A 17387-nucleotide genomic window follows, 5' to 3' on the forward strand; every position below is an offset into this window, starting at 1 on the left:
GGGCCAGCCGACTAAAGCATACAGGTCGCAGTGGTGGGTGGTATAAGGTGCTTTAGCGCTAATAGAAAACAGGCTCCCCAAATATGGTTCTCAATCAGGGACAACGATTGACAGCTGCCTCTGATTGAGAACCATACCAGGCCGAACACAGAAATAGCAAATCATAGAAAACTTAACATAGACAACCCACACAACTCACGCCCTGACCATACTAAAACAAAGACATAACAAAAGAACTAAGGTCAGAACGTGACAATTGCACTCCAAAACATCTTGATAATCGGCTGATTTCATTCAATCTTGCACATGTTCAAGCAATAAGGCACTTCAGGGTTTTGTGGTATATGACCAATATACCAATGCGAAGTGCTGTGTCCAGGCACTCTGCTTCACATCGTGCATAAGAACAACCCTTAGGCATGGTATATTGGCACCCCTAGGGCCCTATTGCTTAAATATACAATGGCTACACACACACACACACACACACACACACACACACACACACACACACACACACACACACACACACACACACACACACACACACACACACACACACACACACACACACACAGACAGCTTCATCATGGTTGGGTCCTCTTAAAGTCCACTTGGGCCGCCTGGTCTTCAGCACTGATTGATTCTTATTTGCTGCCTTCTGAATTCAATCTGAGTGCAGCTGCTGTAATCAGGGCCTGCTCTTCTGGCTTGGACCAGACCAGCCTTTATGGCACAGTCAGTTTATCTGGCTGCAGCCCTGTAACAGGTCTGTCTCTCTGCTTACAGCCTGGGTCATGTTCACATATTAAACGTAAATCCAGGACGCTCAAATTAGTATGATGTATTATGTTTGATATGGTTACATAAGACAGATGGCTAAGGCAAAACACTGAAGTAGGGTGGTTGGTTGGGCGTTTAACACAAACGTCTAGCAACCCAAAGGTTACGAGTTTTAATTTCATTATGGACCATTTTAGAAAATTCAACTACTTACTACTTTTTTGAAACTTTGTCACTACTTAGCATTTTAGCTAACCCTTCCCCTAACCTTAAAACCCTTTTAGCTAACTCTTCCTCTAACCCTAACCTTAACCTTTTAACCTAACTCCTAAACATAACCCTAAACTAGCTAAAGTATGCCAGCTAGCTAACGTTAGGCACCTAGCTAGAAGTAATGACATATTATAAATTTTGCAGATTCGTAACATATTGTACGTTTTGCAAATTCATAACATATTGTACATTTTGCAAATTCGTAACATATAATACGAATTCTAATTCGTGACATATCATACGAAATGGGTGATGGACATCCACAAATTAATACATATCATACTAAATTAAGTATCTCGGATTTACATACGGAATAATATGAAGTGCTCTGAGACCAGCTTGATGTGCCTGCACTGTGCCTGTAAATGTGCATTTTTGATTTCCGTTTTTAAATGATTTCTACTGCGTGCCCTAATGAATACAACCCAGATTAAAACTCTCTCATTCATTCTCCTTGACCAGGAGAAACTGGCCACTCTGGATAAGAAAGACCAAGAGGCAGTTTACCTTAAAACCTTTAAACATGTACAATATTCCGGCCGTCAAGAGCAGTTCAAGGACTTTCTTTTGACATTTTCTATGGTTTATCACTGGGTGTTGACGTTAAGAACAGGTCTGAAAGCTGTGGCTTTGAGAGGGCAGAGTGTCAGGGTATTAGTGGAGATGGTATGACACTAGGTTGATTTACATAATGAAGCTCACATTTGCTGTAGATTCAGTTTCAAATGTGGCAATATACTTCACTTAAGTCCTTTAAGCATTTAAAATTTAAACAAAGTTACTGTAAGCAAACTCAGTGAAAGCATATAAAAACTCGAGCCAGTGTTAGGATTTTCCATGACTATATATAGTCTGCCAATTTCCATTGTGAGGAGATTGTCATGCTTTTTACACAGAGATCTCTTCAAAGCCAACCCTTCACAATGCCTCTCAATCTCCCTCTCCTTGAACATGGAGCCTTTTCTCTCCATCCACCAAAGAAATCCCACCCCCAGTGACAGGGGAACAATGCAAATATGGACTCTCATTTCAGGCTACAATTGCCGTGTGATTGGGTCATTTTCCATGGAGGTCAGAGACACAATTAAGGCTGGTGTAATAGGAGGGATAGGGGAGAGTCGGGGAGAGAGAGCTACAGGGAAATTGATGGTGTGCAATGAGAGAGTGACAGGAGCAGGGTGTTGAACTGTTGGCCTGTGGTGGTAGATTACTGAGACTACTGAGTCTCCGTGTGGGAAAAGTGCTGAAAGCAGGTGGTGGTGATGATGCTGGTAGCACTGAGATATCAGGAAGTGGTATGTGTGTGTGTATGACTGTACGTTTTTTCTGGGTTGAGATTTGACTTTTACTGAAAGATCAGAAACCACAGGTATACAGTGTCCATGTTAAATATGTTCTAACAATAATAATAAATAATACATGGATAATGTTATACATTGAACTTTATTAAACCATTAACTTATTAAGTTGATATTTAACTTCCAGATCTGTACAGATGGTTCCTGTTAAGGCCAAGCTAAGCAATGTATGTTTCGTGATCATATTCTATCGAGGGACCTTACACTGAGTGTGCAAAGCATTAGGGACACCTTCCTAATATTGAGTTGCACCCCCTTTTCACCTCAGAACTGCCTCAATTAGATGGGGCATGGACTCTACAAGGTGTCGAAAGTGTTCCATGGGGATGCTGGCCCATGTTGACTCCAATGCTTTCCAGAGTTGTGTCAACTTGGCTGGATGCCCTTTGGGTGGTGGACCATTCTTGATACACAAGGGAAACTGTTGACTGTGAAAAACCCAGCAGCGTTGCAGTTCTTGACACACTCAAACCGGTAAGCCTAGCACCATCTACCATACCCCTTTCAAAAGGCACTTAAATATTTTGTCTTGCCCCTTCACCTGCTGAATGGCACACATTCACAATCCATGTCTCTATTGTCTGAAGGCTTAACAATCCTATAACCTGTCTCCTGCCCTTCATCTACACTGATTGAAGTGGATTTAACAGGTGACATTAATAAGGGATCATAGCTTTCACCTGGATTCACTTCGTCAGTCTATGTCAGGGAAAGAGCAGGTGTTCCTAATGTTTTGTACACTGTGTATGTTCGTCAAAATGAATTATTCTGAAGGTCAATGCCTTTGAGGGAAGCAATGAAACTGAGGTTGAGCTATGGACGGAGAGGTCAAGAAACCTTGTGAGAGAAAAGAGAGAACAGAGACATAAGACAGAGCGAGACAGAGGGAGAGACAGGGGGAAAAACATTGATTAAAACAGTCCCCACATGAGGGTGAATAATACCACGTGAATAACACCAAAGTTTCTCTCACATCCTCTCTCTGCCACTCCTCTCAACATCGTCCCTTATTTCCCCACCTCCCCCCTCCCTTACCATCCTCCCTTCCTCCCACACAAGGCCCATTACCAGTCTTTCCTGGGAGAGAAAACGAGGGGTATTTATAGATCTGTCAATGTTTTTCTGTCAAAAATGGAATTCAATGCCAAGCTATTATCCTTGAATCCACAACCTACAATCTATTCTTATGGAATCATAAAGAGAAGAAATTAGTTCCGAACTCAGAAGATTTCAGAAGAGAATAGGAGGGGGAGGATGAAAGAGACAGGGGAAGGAAGGGGGTAACGATAGGAGTGCGGTGTCGTCGCTCGGGCTAACTCTAGAGACGGATCTTGCTCCATTATTGATGAAATTGAATGGCAGAGGTTTTCACTCTGGCTCTGATGTTGGGTCTATCTGCCTGTCATATAACATGAATTGACATGGCCCTTGCGGTGACACAGGCACCACCCATCCATAGCTCCGATTTCCTGCTATTGTGTGCTATTCCTGCAACCATGACATGACCATTTACTGTGACTGCAGTAAAAAAAACTAGAGGCAACAATGACCGTATGTGTGTGTATGAGAGAGTTCAAGGTAGCATGCCCACTAGCTTAATATTTTGTTACTGCAACATTAACTGTTCCAATACAATAGCCATACACATTCAAATTAGTTACATATCTTAACTCGTTTTAAGATGAAAACACAGTTGAAAAAAATAAAAAGCCTTCCAAATGGCTCATATTTTCCAGAGAATTTTTTCATTAATCAGAATCCTCCTAGTGCTGATACAGCAGCATTGGATCACAATGCAGGAAGAAGTAGATTGGTCATGCAAAACCATCCCCTTTTGAAGAAACCAATTAATTATTTACAGGCTTCAGTAGAGCAGAGAAACTTAATTTATTGTTATCATTAAAGGAGCGTTCTGGTTGGGTCCGTACAAGAGAGAACCGGGCAAAAGGCTCATTAGTTAGCCGAGAACTTCATAACACTGCAACAGTTTAGTGTACTTCCTAGAACTTCATGGATGTTTCCTAACTTCAGCATTCTATTGTTATTGCATCAGAATACATTGGAAAATAAAGCCTAATCAACAATACCAATTGACAATATGGATTTACTGTATGAGGGAACTCTGAAACTCTCCAACTTGACAGTGTCATGTAAGTCAGGTATAATCAAGGAACGGCTGTGGAGTTTTGTGGAAATAATCCACGGTGCAAGGGGTGTGATACAGACTTGAGGTGCAGTTTTCATCTCATACTGACATCTGTTGTCTACAGCCCAAATCATACAGGTAGAATGTTTTTTTATACACGTGTCAACCAGCGTGCTAACACGGGAAATAGAATGCATGGGAGTGAATCAGGGAAAACGGAAGGGCCGCGAGCATCAACGGCGTCTTGAGCGTATAGCACGTTAAATTAGGCAGCAAGTGTCACGCCCTGATCTGTTTCACCTGTCCTTGTGCTTGTCTCCACCCTGCTCCAGGTGTTCCCCATTATCCCCTGGGTACTTATACCTGTGTTCTCTGTTTGTCTGTTGCCCGTTCGTCTTGTTGGTCAAGTCATTCAGCGTTTTGTCTCAGCTCCTGCTTTTCCCCAGTCTCTCTTTTTCTCGCTCTCCTGGTTATGACCTTTGCCTGTCCTGACTCTGAGCCGGCCTGCCTGACCACTCTGCCTGACCACTCTGCCTGCCCCTGACCCTGAGCCTGCCTGCCATCCTGTGCCTTTGCCCCTACGCTGGATTACCAACCTCTGCCTGACCTGACCCTGAGCCTGCTTGCCTTACTGTGCCTTTGTCACTACTCTGGATTATCGACTCCCGCCTGCCTTGACCTGTCATTTGCCTGCCTCTGTTGCTGTAATAAACATTGTTACTTCAACACAGTCTGCATTTGGGTCTTACCTGAAATATGATAGTAAGTTTATTTTGCTCATGTTTATGCATAGAAATGTTGGTACAGTGCACTGAGAAAAATAACTTTTGTGCATTGTTACCTCTGGAATTTTGTGTCTATTTAGTGAAGATAAGCCAATATTATGTATAGGATAGTGCTTTAATAAAAAATGTCTATCAATAATAGAATGCAACAACTTTCAACTGGGTTGTGTTTCAGAATTATATATATTTATATACATTTTTTATTTTAATTTTATTTATTAAACCTTTATTTAACTTGGCAAGTCAGTTAAGAATACATTCTTATTTACAGTGATGGCCTACGCCGGCCAAACCCAGACGACGCTGGGCCAATTGCGCTCCGCCCTATGGGACACCCAATCGCTGCCGGATGTGATGCGTCTAGCACTGAGATGCGGTGCCTTAGACCGCTACGCCACTCGGGAGCCCTGGTTCAAATCCATACATGTCACGTTGTCAAAGGAATTTCTTGACAGTGTCGCCATTTTTGTTTACAGACGATTGATTAATAAAGTTCAAACATAGTGCATGGTTATTGAGTGCCTTGGTTAAAAAATGAATCAATCTGGTCTAGAGATTGAGTGGGTCATTTGTAGAAAGGAAATTAGAGGAATTTTTATGATTTTCCCTACCTTGCTAAAGTTGAACGGTAAAAATACATTTTAGTCTGTAAAGGTTATGGTTGATCTGACAAATAGGCTGCCTGTTTGAAAACAATACTCTTGTACACGCAAATTCACGCCGTTGACGAACGTCCCTCTGTGTGATTAGTCATATGACAGTCATGTGTTATCTAGGCCTTATGACTTAGGGTGGAAGGAACGTGTTACAGAGGAAAGAAATAGAGCATTCTGCTTAATAGGCAATGAGATGTAAATGCCTTTATCTTCCTCTGATCATTACATTTGGACACCCATGAACAAATAACGGTCATTTACTGGATGTTTATGTGGCTACATAAACACAGATGAAACCAAAACGTATGAAACCATGGTGGCCAAATAAACTCATTCTGTGTGTATGATTAAAAGGTTGATTATCTGGCACTGTTTTCCCTTACTGCCCAGTGCATTGGGCTGATTAGCAGGCTGAGAGAGTTAGGTAATGAAAACCACATTCAGCTCAATAGCCTTTTTATGGTTCAGAGTGGTTTATGATGCTAACACTAATTGCTGGGTTGATTAGTTAGGTGTCTGAGTTGTCTCCTCTCTCTGTGGTTCTATTCTGTTGCTCTAGGGTGCCTGAAGAAGGCTGGGGGTGTGCGCTCGTGTGTGTGTGTGTGTGTTCTGATCGTGGGTGGATCATTTCAGTAGGACAGCAGAGGTCCAAATCGACTCCCTCTTTTCCGCCACTGTCAGCCCTTTCCTGTAAGCTGCAATAAAGATAGATTAATTTAGAGACCATCCAAATATTTTCGATTCATCAATCTCTAGGCAATAACAACCTGGTTCAAGGTGGTGACAGTAAGGAGGAAACTATCCAAACAAAGGGAGGGAGGAAGGATGCGGCCCACGCTGGTATGCCTTATGTAATAGCCTTGATGTGGTTTGATACAGTATCTATAGATTTCTAATGGAGAGACCCACATGAATAGTCTGACGGGGACTGTAGAAATATGATACGGTAAGCTATAGGTGAATGTGTGTCTTCCTTACTGAAACAATATGTTCTTCAGTCCAGGGCAAACCTTTTTAGAGGTGTCAAATGTAAATGGTTTATTTTTGAAAAGGTGACTTTTTCGAAATACTTATTTTCCTTTCAATACATGAAATGCATTGCTTTGCTGTCCAACAGAGGAAAACAAACACAACAGTCCTGAATTGCCATGTCCTTCAGACATACTTATCTCTGCCAATGTATTATACTCTAGATGATGAATATCAACACTGAGATTACTTTTAAACAATAAAGTAGCCTACTCTCCGACATGCCACCTGTTGTGTGTGTTTGTCGTATTTGTGTAGCCTTTGTAAATTTACATGTTCCTATTAGTTTTTTTTTGTGTGTGGATTTGCATATTATTCAACCGTTTGCATATCCCTGTGTCTAAGGACCCACAAAACAGCAGGTCTGTTGTAGTATGTGTGTGCGGTGTGTGTGTGTGTGTTTGGTTTTACTATTCTTGTGGGTACCAGAAGTCTCGTCGGTCCCCACAAGTAAAAAAAAAAAAAAAAGGAAAAAAAAGAGGCTAATTTTAGGCTTAGGGGTTAGGTTTACGTTTAAGAGGGTTTCTGTTTGTGCTGGTATCAAACCTTGGGTTGTATGTGCCTATTGCAACTTCCTGCTCTGTCCGCATATTGAAAGTCAGTCTGGTCTGGAGAGGGTGGGGGAACATGGGGTGGTTATTTACCTGAGGGATCAAGGGAGGTTGACAGCTCAGAGGGGTCACCTGCGACAGTTCAACGACAGGAAGACAACAATAAGAGGAAGACGAGGGTTGATTAAGTGCTGAGGGTAATCAAGTAGAAAAAAAATATAATAATAATAAATCATGCAACTGGATCAATTCATTTATGTCAAATCACACCAAGTGATAAAGGGATTGAGGGATTCGATGCTACACCAATAAGTGCTATGTTAAATCGGTGAATATAAGAAAATTAAATAAATGTGAAGGACAAAACCAAAGACAAAACAAGACAGGGCAAATAAACACTTTTTTTTCTGAACTTCTCCTGGTGTTGGTGGCCCCTCTGGCTCTCCTAATTGGGCCCCCACCGACTCCTACAGGTCAAGGCTGTATATTATTCTTTAGCATTGAAGCAAAGTCCAGACAAGTTTAAGTTTGGCTATCCACCTGGATGCAGCTGCTCTTCTCTGGGTTATGGTACCGGAAGCTTTCATCTCCAGACCAGTGATGCTGAGGGAGGTTGTGGGGTGGGTTTGAAAGTGTTTGACCAGGTGTGTTTGTAGCGTGTTCTTTTCAATTGTGTAGAGGTTGTGTGTGTGTGTGTGTGTGTGTGTGTGTGTGTGTGTGTGTGTGTGTGTGTGTGTGTGTGTGTGTGTGTGTGTGTGTGTGTGTGTGTGTGTGTGTGTGTGTGTGTGTGTGTGTGTGTGTGTGTGTGTGTGTGTTTGTGTGCGTGGCTCTTTGAGTGGCAGCCAAGTATTTCCATTTCCATCAGGCCCATCCTCTTGAGTGGCAGCCAACCATTTTCATCAGGCCCATCCATCAGGCTCTGTGTCATGGCAGGAAGGCAGTGACATAGAGCAGAGTTGGGGCAGGTGTTTAGAGGGCCTGATGTCTGTGTTCACATCCATGAGATCTGTAATTACGCAGTGGACAGAAAAAATACACAGCTGATTAGCTGCTCATTAATTAAGGCAAGGACACTGAAATGCTGGAACGCAAACTCCAGCTCCTCTGCCCTCTGGTCTGAGCTGGTACTGCTACACTTACTCTGTTGGAAGTGGAGTGCTTACTATAGTTGTGTTATGGCAGAATAAAGTAGTACTTATTGTAGTACATGGAAGGTAGGATCATTTGTGCATGACATATGCTCCTTATTGGAGTAAAAGGGTTTAAGTCAAGTCTCAGAAAAGCAACAATTTGTTCTTGGTCAAAGCTTTCAGGTGGCCAGTAAGTAAAGCAATGTTATCCCCAGAGGGGATTGGACAGAGCTCACATTACACAGGCCAGGCTTCGACTTGATCGAGGACCATGGCTAAATTGGTCAGTAGTTGGAGCTGATCCTTGTCTGTACTGTTTCCTTTGTTAGCTGGACCTTAGAGTTTATCATAGCTCTCCGTAGAGCCTTTTGAACAGCTAGCATGCATCTTGTTACGGATGCCTGAACCATGAGCTAAATCACCTTTAGAACTGACTGTCCAAAGCTCTTATATGTAACAACCAGTTTTCCAGTCACTGTGTGTATTTTTACTTATTTGCTTCCTGAAATCTGTCTGCTCTGGAACTATGGAGTTGGGAATAATAGAGCCTGTAGCACTCTCTGTGCACTCTCAATCTCTGTGGAAAGGCTTTAATGCTGTAACTCGATCTTCCACTGACCCTACGCACGCTTGTTAGACTACATACAGGTGAAGTCGGAAGTTTACATACACTTCATTAAAACTCGTTTTTCAACCACTCCACAAATTTCTTGTTAACCAACTATAGTTTTGGCAAGTCAATTAGGACATCTACTTTGTGCACGACACAACAATTGTTTACAGACAGATCATTTCACTTATAATTCACTGTATCACAAATCCAGTGGGTCAGAAGTTTACATACACTAAGTTGACTGTGCCTTTAAACAGCTTGGAAAATTCCAGAAAAGGATGTCATGGCTTTAGAAGCTTCTGATAGGCTAATTGACATAATTTGACTCAATTGGAGGTGCACCTGTGGATGTATTTCAAGGCCTACCTTCAAACTCAGTGCCTCTTTGCTTGACTTCATGGGAAAATCAAAAGAAATCAGCCAAGACCTCCGAAAAAAAATTGTAGACCTCCAGAAGTCTGGTTCATCCTTGGGAGCAATTTCCAAATGCCTGAATGTACCACGTTCATCTGTACAAACAATAGTATGCAAGTATAAACACCATGGGACCACGCAGCCGTCATACCGTTCAGGAGGAGATGCATTCTGTCTCCTAGAGATGAACGTACTTTGGTGCGAAAAGTGCAAATCAATCCCAGAACAACAGCAAAGGACCTTGTGAAGATGCTGGAGGAAACAGGTACAAAAGTATCTATATCCACAGTAAAACGAGTCCTATAATCGACATAACCTGAAAGGCCGCTCAGCAAGGAAGAAGCCACAGCTCCGAAACCGCCATAAAAAGCCAGACTACAGTTTACAACTGCACATGGGGACAAAGATGGTACTTTTTGGAGAAATGTCCTCTGGTCTGATGAAACAAAATTAGAACTGTTTGGCCATAATGACCATCGTTATGTTTGGAGGAAAAGGGGGGCTTGCAAGCCGAAGAACACCATCCCAACTGTGAAGCACGGGGGTGGCAGCATCATGTTGTGGGGGTACTTTGCTGCAGGAGGGTCTAGTGCAATTCACAAAATAGATGGCATCATGAGGAGGAAAATTATGTGGATATATTGAAGCAATATCTCAAGACATCAGTCTGGAAGTTAAATCTTGGTCGCAAATTGGTCTTCCAAATGACCCCAAGCATACTTCCAAAGCTGGGGTAAAATGGCAACAAAGTCAAGGTATTGGAGTGGCTATCACAAAGCCCTGCCCTCAATCCCATAGAACATTTATGGGCAGAACTGAAAAAGCGTGTGCGAGCAAGGAGTCCTACATACCTGACTCAGTTACAACAGCTCAGTCAGAAGGAATGGGTCAAAATTCCCCCAACTTATTGTGGCAAGCTTGTGGAATGCTACCCAAAATGTTTGACCCAAGTTAAACAATTCAAAGGGCAATGCTACCAAATACTATTTGAGTGCATGTTAACTTCTGACCCATTGGGAATGTGATGAAAAAAATGAAAGCTGAAACAAATCATTCTGTCTACTATTTTTCCGACATTTCACACTCTTAAAATAAAGTGGTGATCCTAACTGACCTAAGACAGGACATTTTTACTAGGATCTAATGTCAGGAATTGTGAAAAACTGAGTTTAAATGTATCTGGCTAAGGTGTATGTAAACTTCCGACTTCAACTCTATATACAAAACATTTACACACTGAATCACACACACTATATGTGACCCGCTTCAGGAAACTAGGCCTATGCCACAAGTCACGACTTCACAGGAAGTGACACGTTTTTTTTGGCTTGAAATTCCTTCTGGAACATGTGAACTTTCCTGTGACTTAATAACAAACTTGTATGCCATCTGTAAATATGAATAAAATTGTTAGCTTTGTTGGTTAAGCCACAGAAAATGCAGCAACCTTCCCACTAGCCATGATTGGCTGAGGTAATGAGTGGGCTGGACATGCTGAGAGTTCGGGATTTGTCTGCCATATAGAAGGCTTCTGTCTATTTGAGCTGTTCAGTCTGTATTGGTAATCTGTTAGCTAGCTAGCTACATTGAACCTGGTTATTTAGCTCCCAGCAGATTCATGCAGGGTAGTAATGACATGTTTTGGCACTATGTTCATTGTTGTTTAAATAGCTAACGTTAGCTCGCCGACTCGTTAGCTAACGTTACGTGATGTGTGTGATCTTACACATTGTTTACCTTGCTAGGATAATTGTTTACCTAGCTTGCTAGCTACATGTCTTAAGATGAAGTGTAATGTTAGCTAACTAGCTAACATGTGCTGGCTGGCACCCTAGCTAATGTTACGTGCATGATGTAATTATTCTCATCCCAGAGCCATTTGCTTTGCTAGTTAGAGCCTATTGTTAGCTAGCTAACATTGAACCTGGTTGGTTAGCTCCCAACAGATTCATGCAGGGTAGTAATGACATGATTTGACACTATGTTCATTGTTGTTTAACTAGCTAACGTTAGCTGACTGGCTCGTTAGCTAACGTTACGTGATGTGTGTGATCTTACACGTTGTTTACCTTGCTAGCTAGCTTCACATCTGAAGCTAAAGTGTACCCTTTGAATATGGCCGGTGTCAGTAAACATCGGCAAAAAAACAAACGTATTGAAATTGTTGACAGCAGTGCTGGTTAGGCTGTTTTCATGAGGTAAACAAGTCATTGGCCAGAGCTTCTAGGGTGCTCTGAACGCTCCGAGAGCGAAACGAAATGGGTGGGGCTGAAGCTTAAGAGGGCATGAACGATGCTGAATGGGTGTAGACAAAGAAGAACTCTTCACTAGATCCCAAATCATTCAAAGCCATTTTCTCAAAAGTGAGTTTACAAGTTTATCAACTTTCAAAGCAGAATTACTTTCCCATTGTTCCTCAAAAATGCAGTGTATGAAATGCAATTTTGTAGCATCGCCTCTACTTTTATCCAATGTAAAAAACATCATTTCAAATTTTGCTACATAAGACCAAATCCAGTTTGTGAGTCACATATTGACATTCCCACACAAAGCCCACACACATACTCCACCACACACGCAGACCAATACAACACAAACACACATACATACACATGACAACACGCACGCACACTCACACACAGTTTTACACTCATCATTTGCTGCTGCTTCTCTGTTCTTCATTTTACTCTAATTATCTATCCTGATGCTGAGTCACTTTAACCTGCCTTCGTGTACATATCCACCTCCAATACCTCGTTCCTCTACATGTTGATCTGGTACTGGTATTCCCTGTATGTAGCTCCATTCTTGTGTATTTTATTGTATTCTTCTTGTGTTACTATTGTTTTGTTTCGCAGTGTTGGGACTCGTAAGCAAGCATTTCACGGTAAAGTCTTTGTTTTCTATAAGTTTTGTATGTGTATGCGCATGTGTGTGTGTGTGCCTTGCGGGCACGGCTGCATTTGCTGAGAGTCAGGTTATAATCAAATTGACAGGATCAAGATCCAAGCCTTGACTGTTTGTAAGATAGATCTTGTCAACAGAGATAGAAGTCAAATGAAGACTGAAAGAGTGTTAAAACAGACTGGACCGTGACTGGCCTGACTGCTTTTACCCAGCATGCACTTAGGGCCTCTAACATCCCCCTTGTCATTTGCATTGTAAATAACGAGTTGGTATGGCGGGATATATGCCTAGAAGTGCTTTTCACTCTCTCCTACCAGTTATGCTTGGTTATCATCTGCCGTTAGCTGGCAGGAAAGGCCACATTTTTCCTCTCTTCTCATTTCTGTGTGTCAGGTCTAGTTTAGCACTTCAATGCAGAATGTGTCAGGGTTAAAGCTTTTCACCGGGCCTCTCACACTCACAAGGTGAGTCAGGCTCACCACTGAAACATAGCGTTACTTAGAGCAAGGTCAGAGTTTTTTATGACTGTGAGGAGGACGCAGGTAGCTGGATATAAATCTGGGTGTTCACGCTATGGTCAGAGTTGGCACATTTACTGTTCAGTAGCAAATGTTGGCCATAAGAATGATGGCCTCCATTCTACTTTATATGAGTTCATGCACATCTTGTTAGATTTTCATCAAATCATAGCAACTGTGTATTTTTGGTTCAAGGGGTACTGTTGTGAGTCAGAAGAGAAAAGTCTAGTAACTGACTATGTTGACTCATTGATATAGTGATCTCATCTTGAGTTACTGATCTAATCATACTTGTGCTTCTATGGTTTGACCCTTGAGATGTATTCAGTGTGTGCGTGGCCTCTTGCCGTCAAGCCATGTCAACTCTCACAGTCTATGTATGTGTTTGTAATGTTGCAGACAACAAACAGTACATGAGACACCTGACACCTGCTCATTGAACATCTCATTCCAAAATCATGGACATTAATACTACTATAACAGTCTCCACTTTTCTGGGAAGGCTTTCCACTAAATGTTGGAAGATTGGAAGCAAGTCCCTGCAGCATTCAACCACAAGAGCATTAGTGAGGTCGGGCACTAGTGTTGGGCGATTAGGCCTGGCTCGCAGTCAGCATTCCAAATAATTCCAAAGGTGTTCGATGGGGTTGAGGTCAGGGCTCTGTGCAGGCCAGTCAAGTTATTCCACACCGATCTCGACAAACCTTTCTGTATGGACCTGGCTTTGTACACAGGGGCATTGTCATGATGAGGAAAGTGCCTTCCCCAAACTGTTGCCACAAAATTGGAAGCACAGAATCATCTAGAATGTCATTGTATGCTGTAGCGTTAAGATTTCCCTTCACTGGAACTCCCGTCACTGGACGAACAGGTATTGTGCTGATGTTGCTTTCAGATGCAGTTTGGAACTCGGTAGTGAGTGTTGCACTTGGCGGTCCCGTTCTGTGAGCTTGTGTGGCCTACCACTTTGCGGATGAGCCGTTGTTGCTCCTATACGTTTCTACTTCACATTAACAGCACTGACAGTTGACCAGGGCAGCTCTAGCAGGGCAGAAATTTGATGAACTGACTTGTTGGAAAGGTGGCATCCTATGACATTGCCACATTGAAAGTCACTGAGCCATTTTACTGCATGTGTTTGTCTATGGAGATTGCATGGCTGTGTGCTCGGGTGTGAAACCGGTGTGAAACAGGTGTTGCTGAAATAGCCAAATCCACTAATTTGAAGGGGTGTCCACATTCTTTTGGACATGTAGTGTATATTTTATGTCTACAATGTTTCTGAATCCAACCATCAATTTTGTCTTTGTTCTTTCTCCAGAAACTATTCCTACCGGCAACTTCAGAGGAGGATATCTTTGCCCATCTGGGTTTGGAGTATGTGGAGCCCTGGCAGAGAAACGCATAAGCATGTTTCCCTCACAGACACCCGTACAATGCCACCTTGGCTACATACAGTACATCACTCCCATCTGTCTACCCGCTCGGCTACACACTACTGCAATCTCATTTCAAAGAGCCTAATCTGGGTTGATTTCTATACTTGTGTTCTGTTGTTGGACTAGATGCTGATGTATGATTCATCATTTTAGTCTTTTCATCATGCCTGGCTGCTTTCTGTTAGCCTCTTAGCGAGTAAACATTCTGCTCTGTCATTCACAACACACTTTTCTCTGAGCATTCTTGTCTATGTGACTGATACAAAGCTAAATCAACAAATGAATTGCCTGTGGTGGCTGCGAGGTAAAAAGGGAGAGAGGAGAGGGGTATAAGCGTGGGCGAGAGAGAGAAAGCCTCATCGAGAAAAATGGTTGTAATCAACCTCCTCCTGGCAGGAGAGCGCTCAGCACGAACCGGAGCCAAGCCTCCTGGGAATGGAGAGGTGGGTAATGAGCTGCAGATAGGGGAGCATTCAGCATCCCCGTTTAGCCTCCGTTTGAGCCTCCACATCCACTGGAGATCATTTAGCAACCGCTCGCAACAGCTACAGCCTTCTCCGCTCAGTCCACTGTCACAATCAATCCCTTTCCCGGGCACAGGACTGAATTGTGCTGATTAAGGCCAATCAACTGAGCTGGACAAGCTGCAGTGACCAGGGATCATATGACAAGTCAGTTCACATTGTAAATGCAATGTTGGTTATTAAGATAGATGTTGACATTTGCAAACATTTATCCCAATATACAGTAACTTAGTGAGTGTGGCCGTTTTAATGGCCTCTTGTTAGGAAGCATGGTATTATTCTTCCCCACGGTAGCTTTGAGGGACATACAGATTCATCTGCTTGAGATATACTGTAATGGCCTGCTGTCCTGTCCACAATCTCGCCCAGTTTCCCCATGATGCTCAGGTAAAGCACATCCCATGGTATCTCCGAAAGTGCAGATATACTGTACGTCACTGGGGCTATCACATCCTTGTGAAGAACCCTATTTAAAGATCTTTAAGTAGAGCATCCCAGGCACATTGAGGAGTCGACCCCAGGGCCTAGCTCTCACTCCCTTTACCCTCTCTCCCCTATCCAGGCTGGTCGGTCAAACAGAGAGATTGAGCTCACAGTTTCAACATCACTGTGAAGGTCCAGTTGAGGAAGCGTAACTAATACTGCATGGACAAATACTTTTAAAGCTGTGATGTCTTCAGTAATTACTATGGGATTTAGTCCTAACAGTTTCACAATCCTTTAATCAAATCAAATCAAATCAAATTTATTTATATAGCCCTTCGTACATCAGCTGATATCTCAAAGTGCTGTACAGAAACCCAGCCTAAAACCCCAAACAGCAAGCAATGCAGGTGGAGAAGCACAGTGGCTAGGAAAAACTCCCTAGAAAGGCCAATACCTAGGAAGAAACCTAGAGAGGAACCAGGCTATGTGGGGTGGCCAGTCCTCTTCTGGCTGTGCCGGGTGGAGATTATAACAGAACATGGTCAAGATGTTCAATGTTCATAAATGACCAGCATGGTCGAATAATAATAAGGCAGAACAGTTGAAACTAGAGCAGCAGCACAGTCAGGTGGAAGTTGAAACTGGAGCAGCAGCATGGCCAGGTAGACTGGGGACAGCAAGGAGTCATCATGTCAGGTAGTCCTGGGGCATGGTCCTAGGGCTCAGGTCAGTTGAAACTGGAACAGCAGCATGGCCAGGTGGACTGGGGACAGCAAGGAGTCATCATGTCAGGTAGTCCTGGGGCATGGTCCTAGGGCTCAGGTCCTCCGAGAGAGAGAAAGAAAGAGAGAAGGAGAGAATTAGAGAACGCACACTTAGATTCACACAGGACACCGAATAGGACAGGAGAAGTACTCCAGATATAACAAACTGACCCCAGCCCCCCGACACATAAACTACTGCAGCATAAATACTGGAGGCTGAGACAGGAGGGGTCAGGAGACACTGTGGCCCCATCCGAGGACACCCCCGGACAGGGCCAAACAGGAAGGATATAACCCCACCCACTTTGCCAAAGCACAGCCCCCACACCACAATTTTCTAGGATTTAAATCCCATTCGTTCTGACCTGAAATGGTCCTGTCTGCCTTAACAATTAAAGAGGAGTGCTCCCACATATCACACACATTTAAGTGTGTTTTCTGTGGTACAAGGTGAGGAATATACTAAAAGTACACAAGTGTGACAGATACCACTGTTTATGGAAGTGTACTACTGGCCATTTCATTCATACATTGTTGTGTTTGTTTGCTCTGCTTTGCAATAAATCAACAGACCATTCAACAGACTCTCATTGCTACCACCAGTGAAATAAACTGTTAACTGTTATTATAATATGTTCAAAACCTCAATAAACAACATTACAAGGGAGCATCAACCAATTATCCAATCCTGAAAATGCATGTTGTCCAGGGCCCAATGCTTCAAAAGTAATCTGATCAGATTTTGGCAATCGCTTAGAATGAAATCCATAGAAATAGAATGAATAGAACAGGCGTCCCCATTAGTTGACTATACCAAAGTAAGGTTGTGGCCAATAAACAGTGGTACAGTGCAGTATCAACTCTTCAATAAAATAATTCAGTAAATCTGGATTAAAATGATTACAATAGAATAGCAACCAGGTGGTCTTTGCATGTGAATTCAGCACTACACGTGTAATAACCTTGCATACTACCATTCTGTGCACCTGTTTCAGATCATTTAATATGATAATTAAAAAATCAAATAATGAATTGAATTCAACATACAAAAATAAAAATAAAGACTTCTCC

General features: G+C 42.6%; 1 protein-coding gene across 1 annotated transcript in view; it reads left to right on the forward strand.

The window, feature by feature from the left end:
* dntt (deoxynucleotidyltransferase, terminal) overlaps positions 1 to 15848 on the forward strand; it is a 142869-nt gene extending 127021 nt beyond the window's left edge. The window contains exon 11 of the mRNA XM_020479920.2: positions 14485 to 15848. Within this exon, the coding sequence (XP_020335509.1) occupies positions 14485 to 14571 (87 nt within the window). The 3' untranslated portion in view covers positions 14572 to 15848. The remainder of the gene's footprint in view (positions 1 to 14484) is intronic.
* Positions 15849 to 17387: the final 1539 nt, after the last annotated feature.

The sequence above is a fragment of the Oncorhynchus kisutch genome, linkage group LG4, assembly GCF_002021735.2.
Source record: "Oncorhynchus kisutch isolate 150728-3 linkage group LG4, Okis_V2, whole genome shotgun sequence".
Lineage (NCBI taxonomy): Eukaryota > Metazoa > Chordata > Actinopteri > Salmoniformes > Salmonidae > Oncorhynchus > Oncorhynchus kisutch.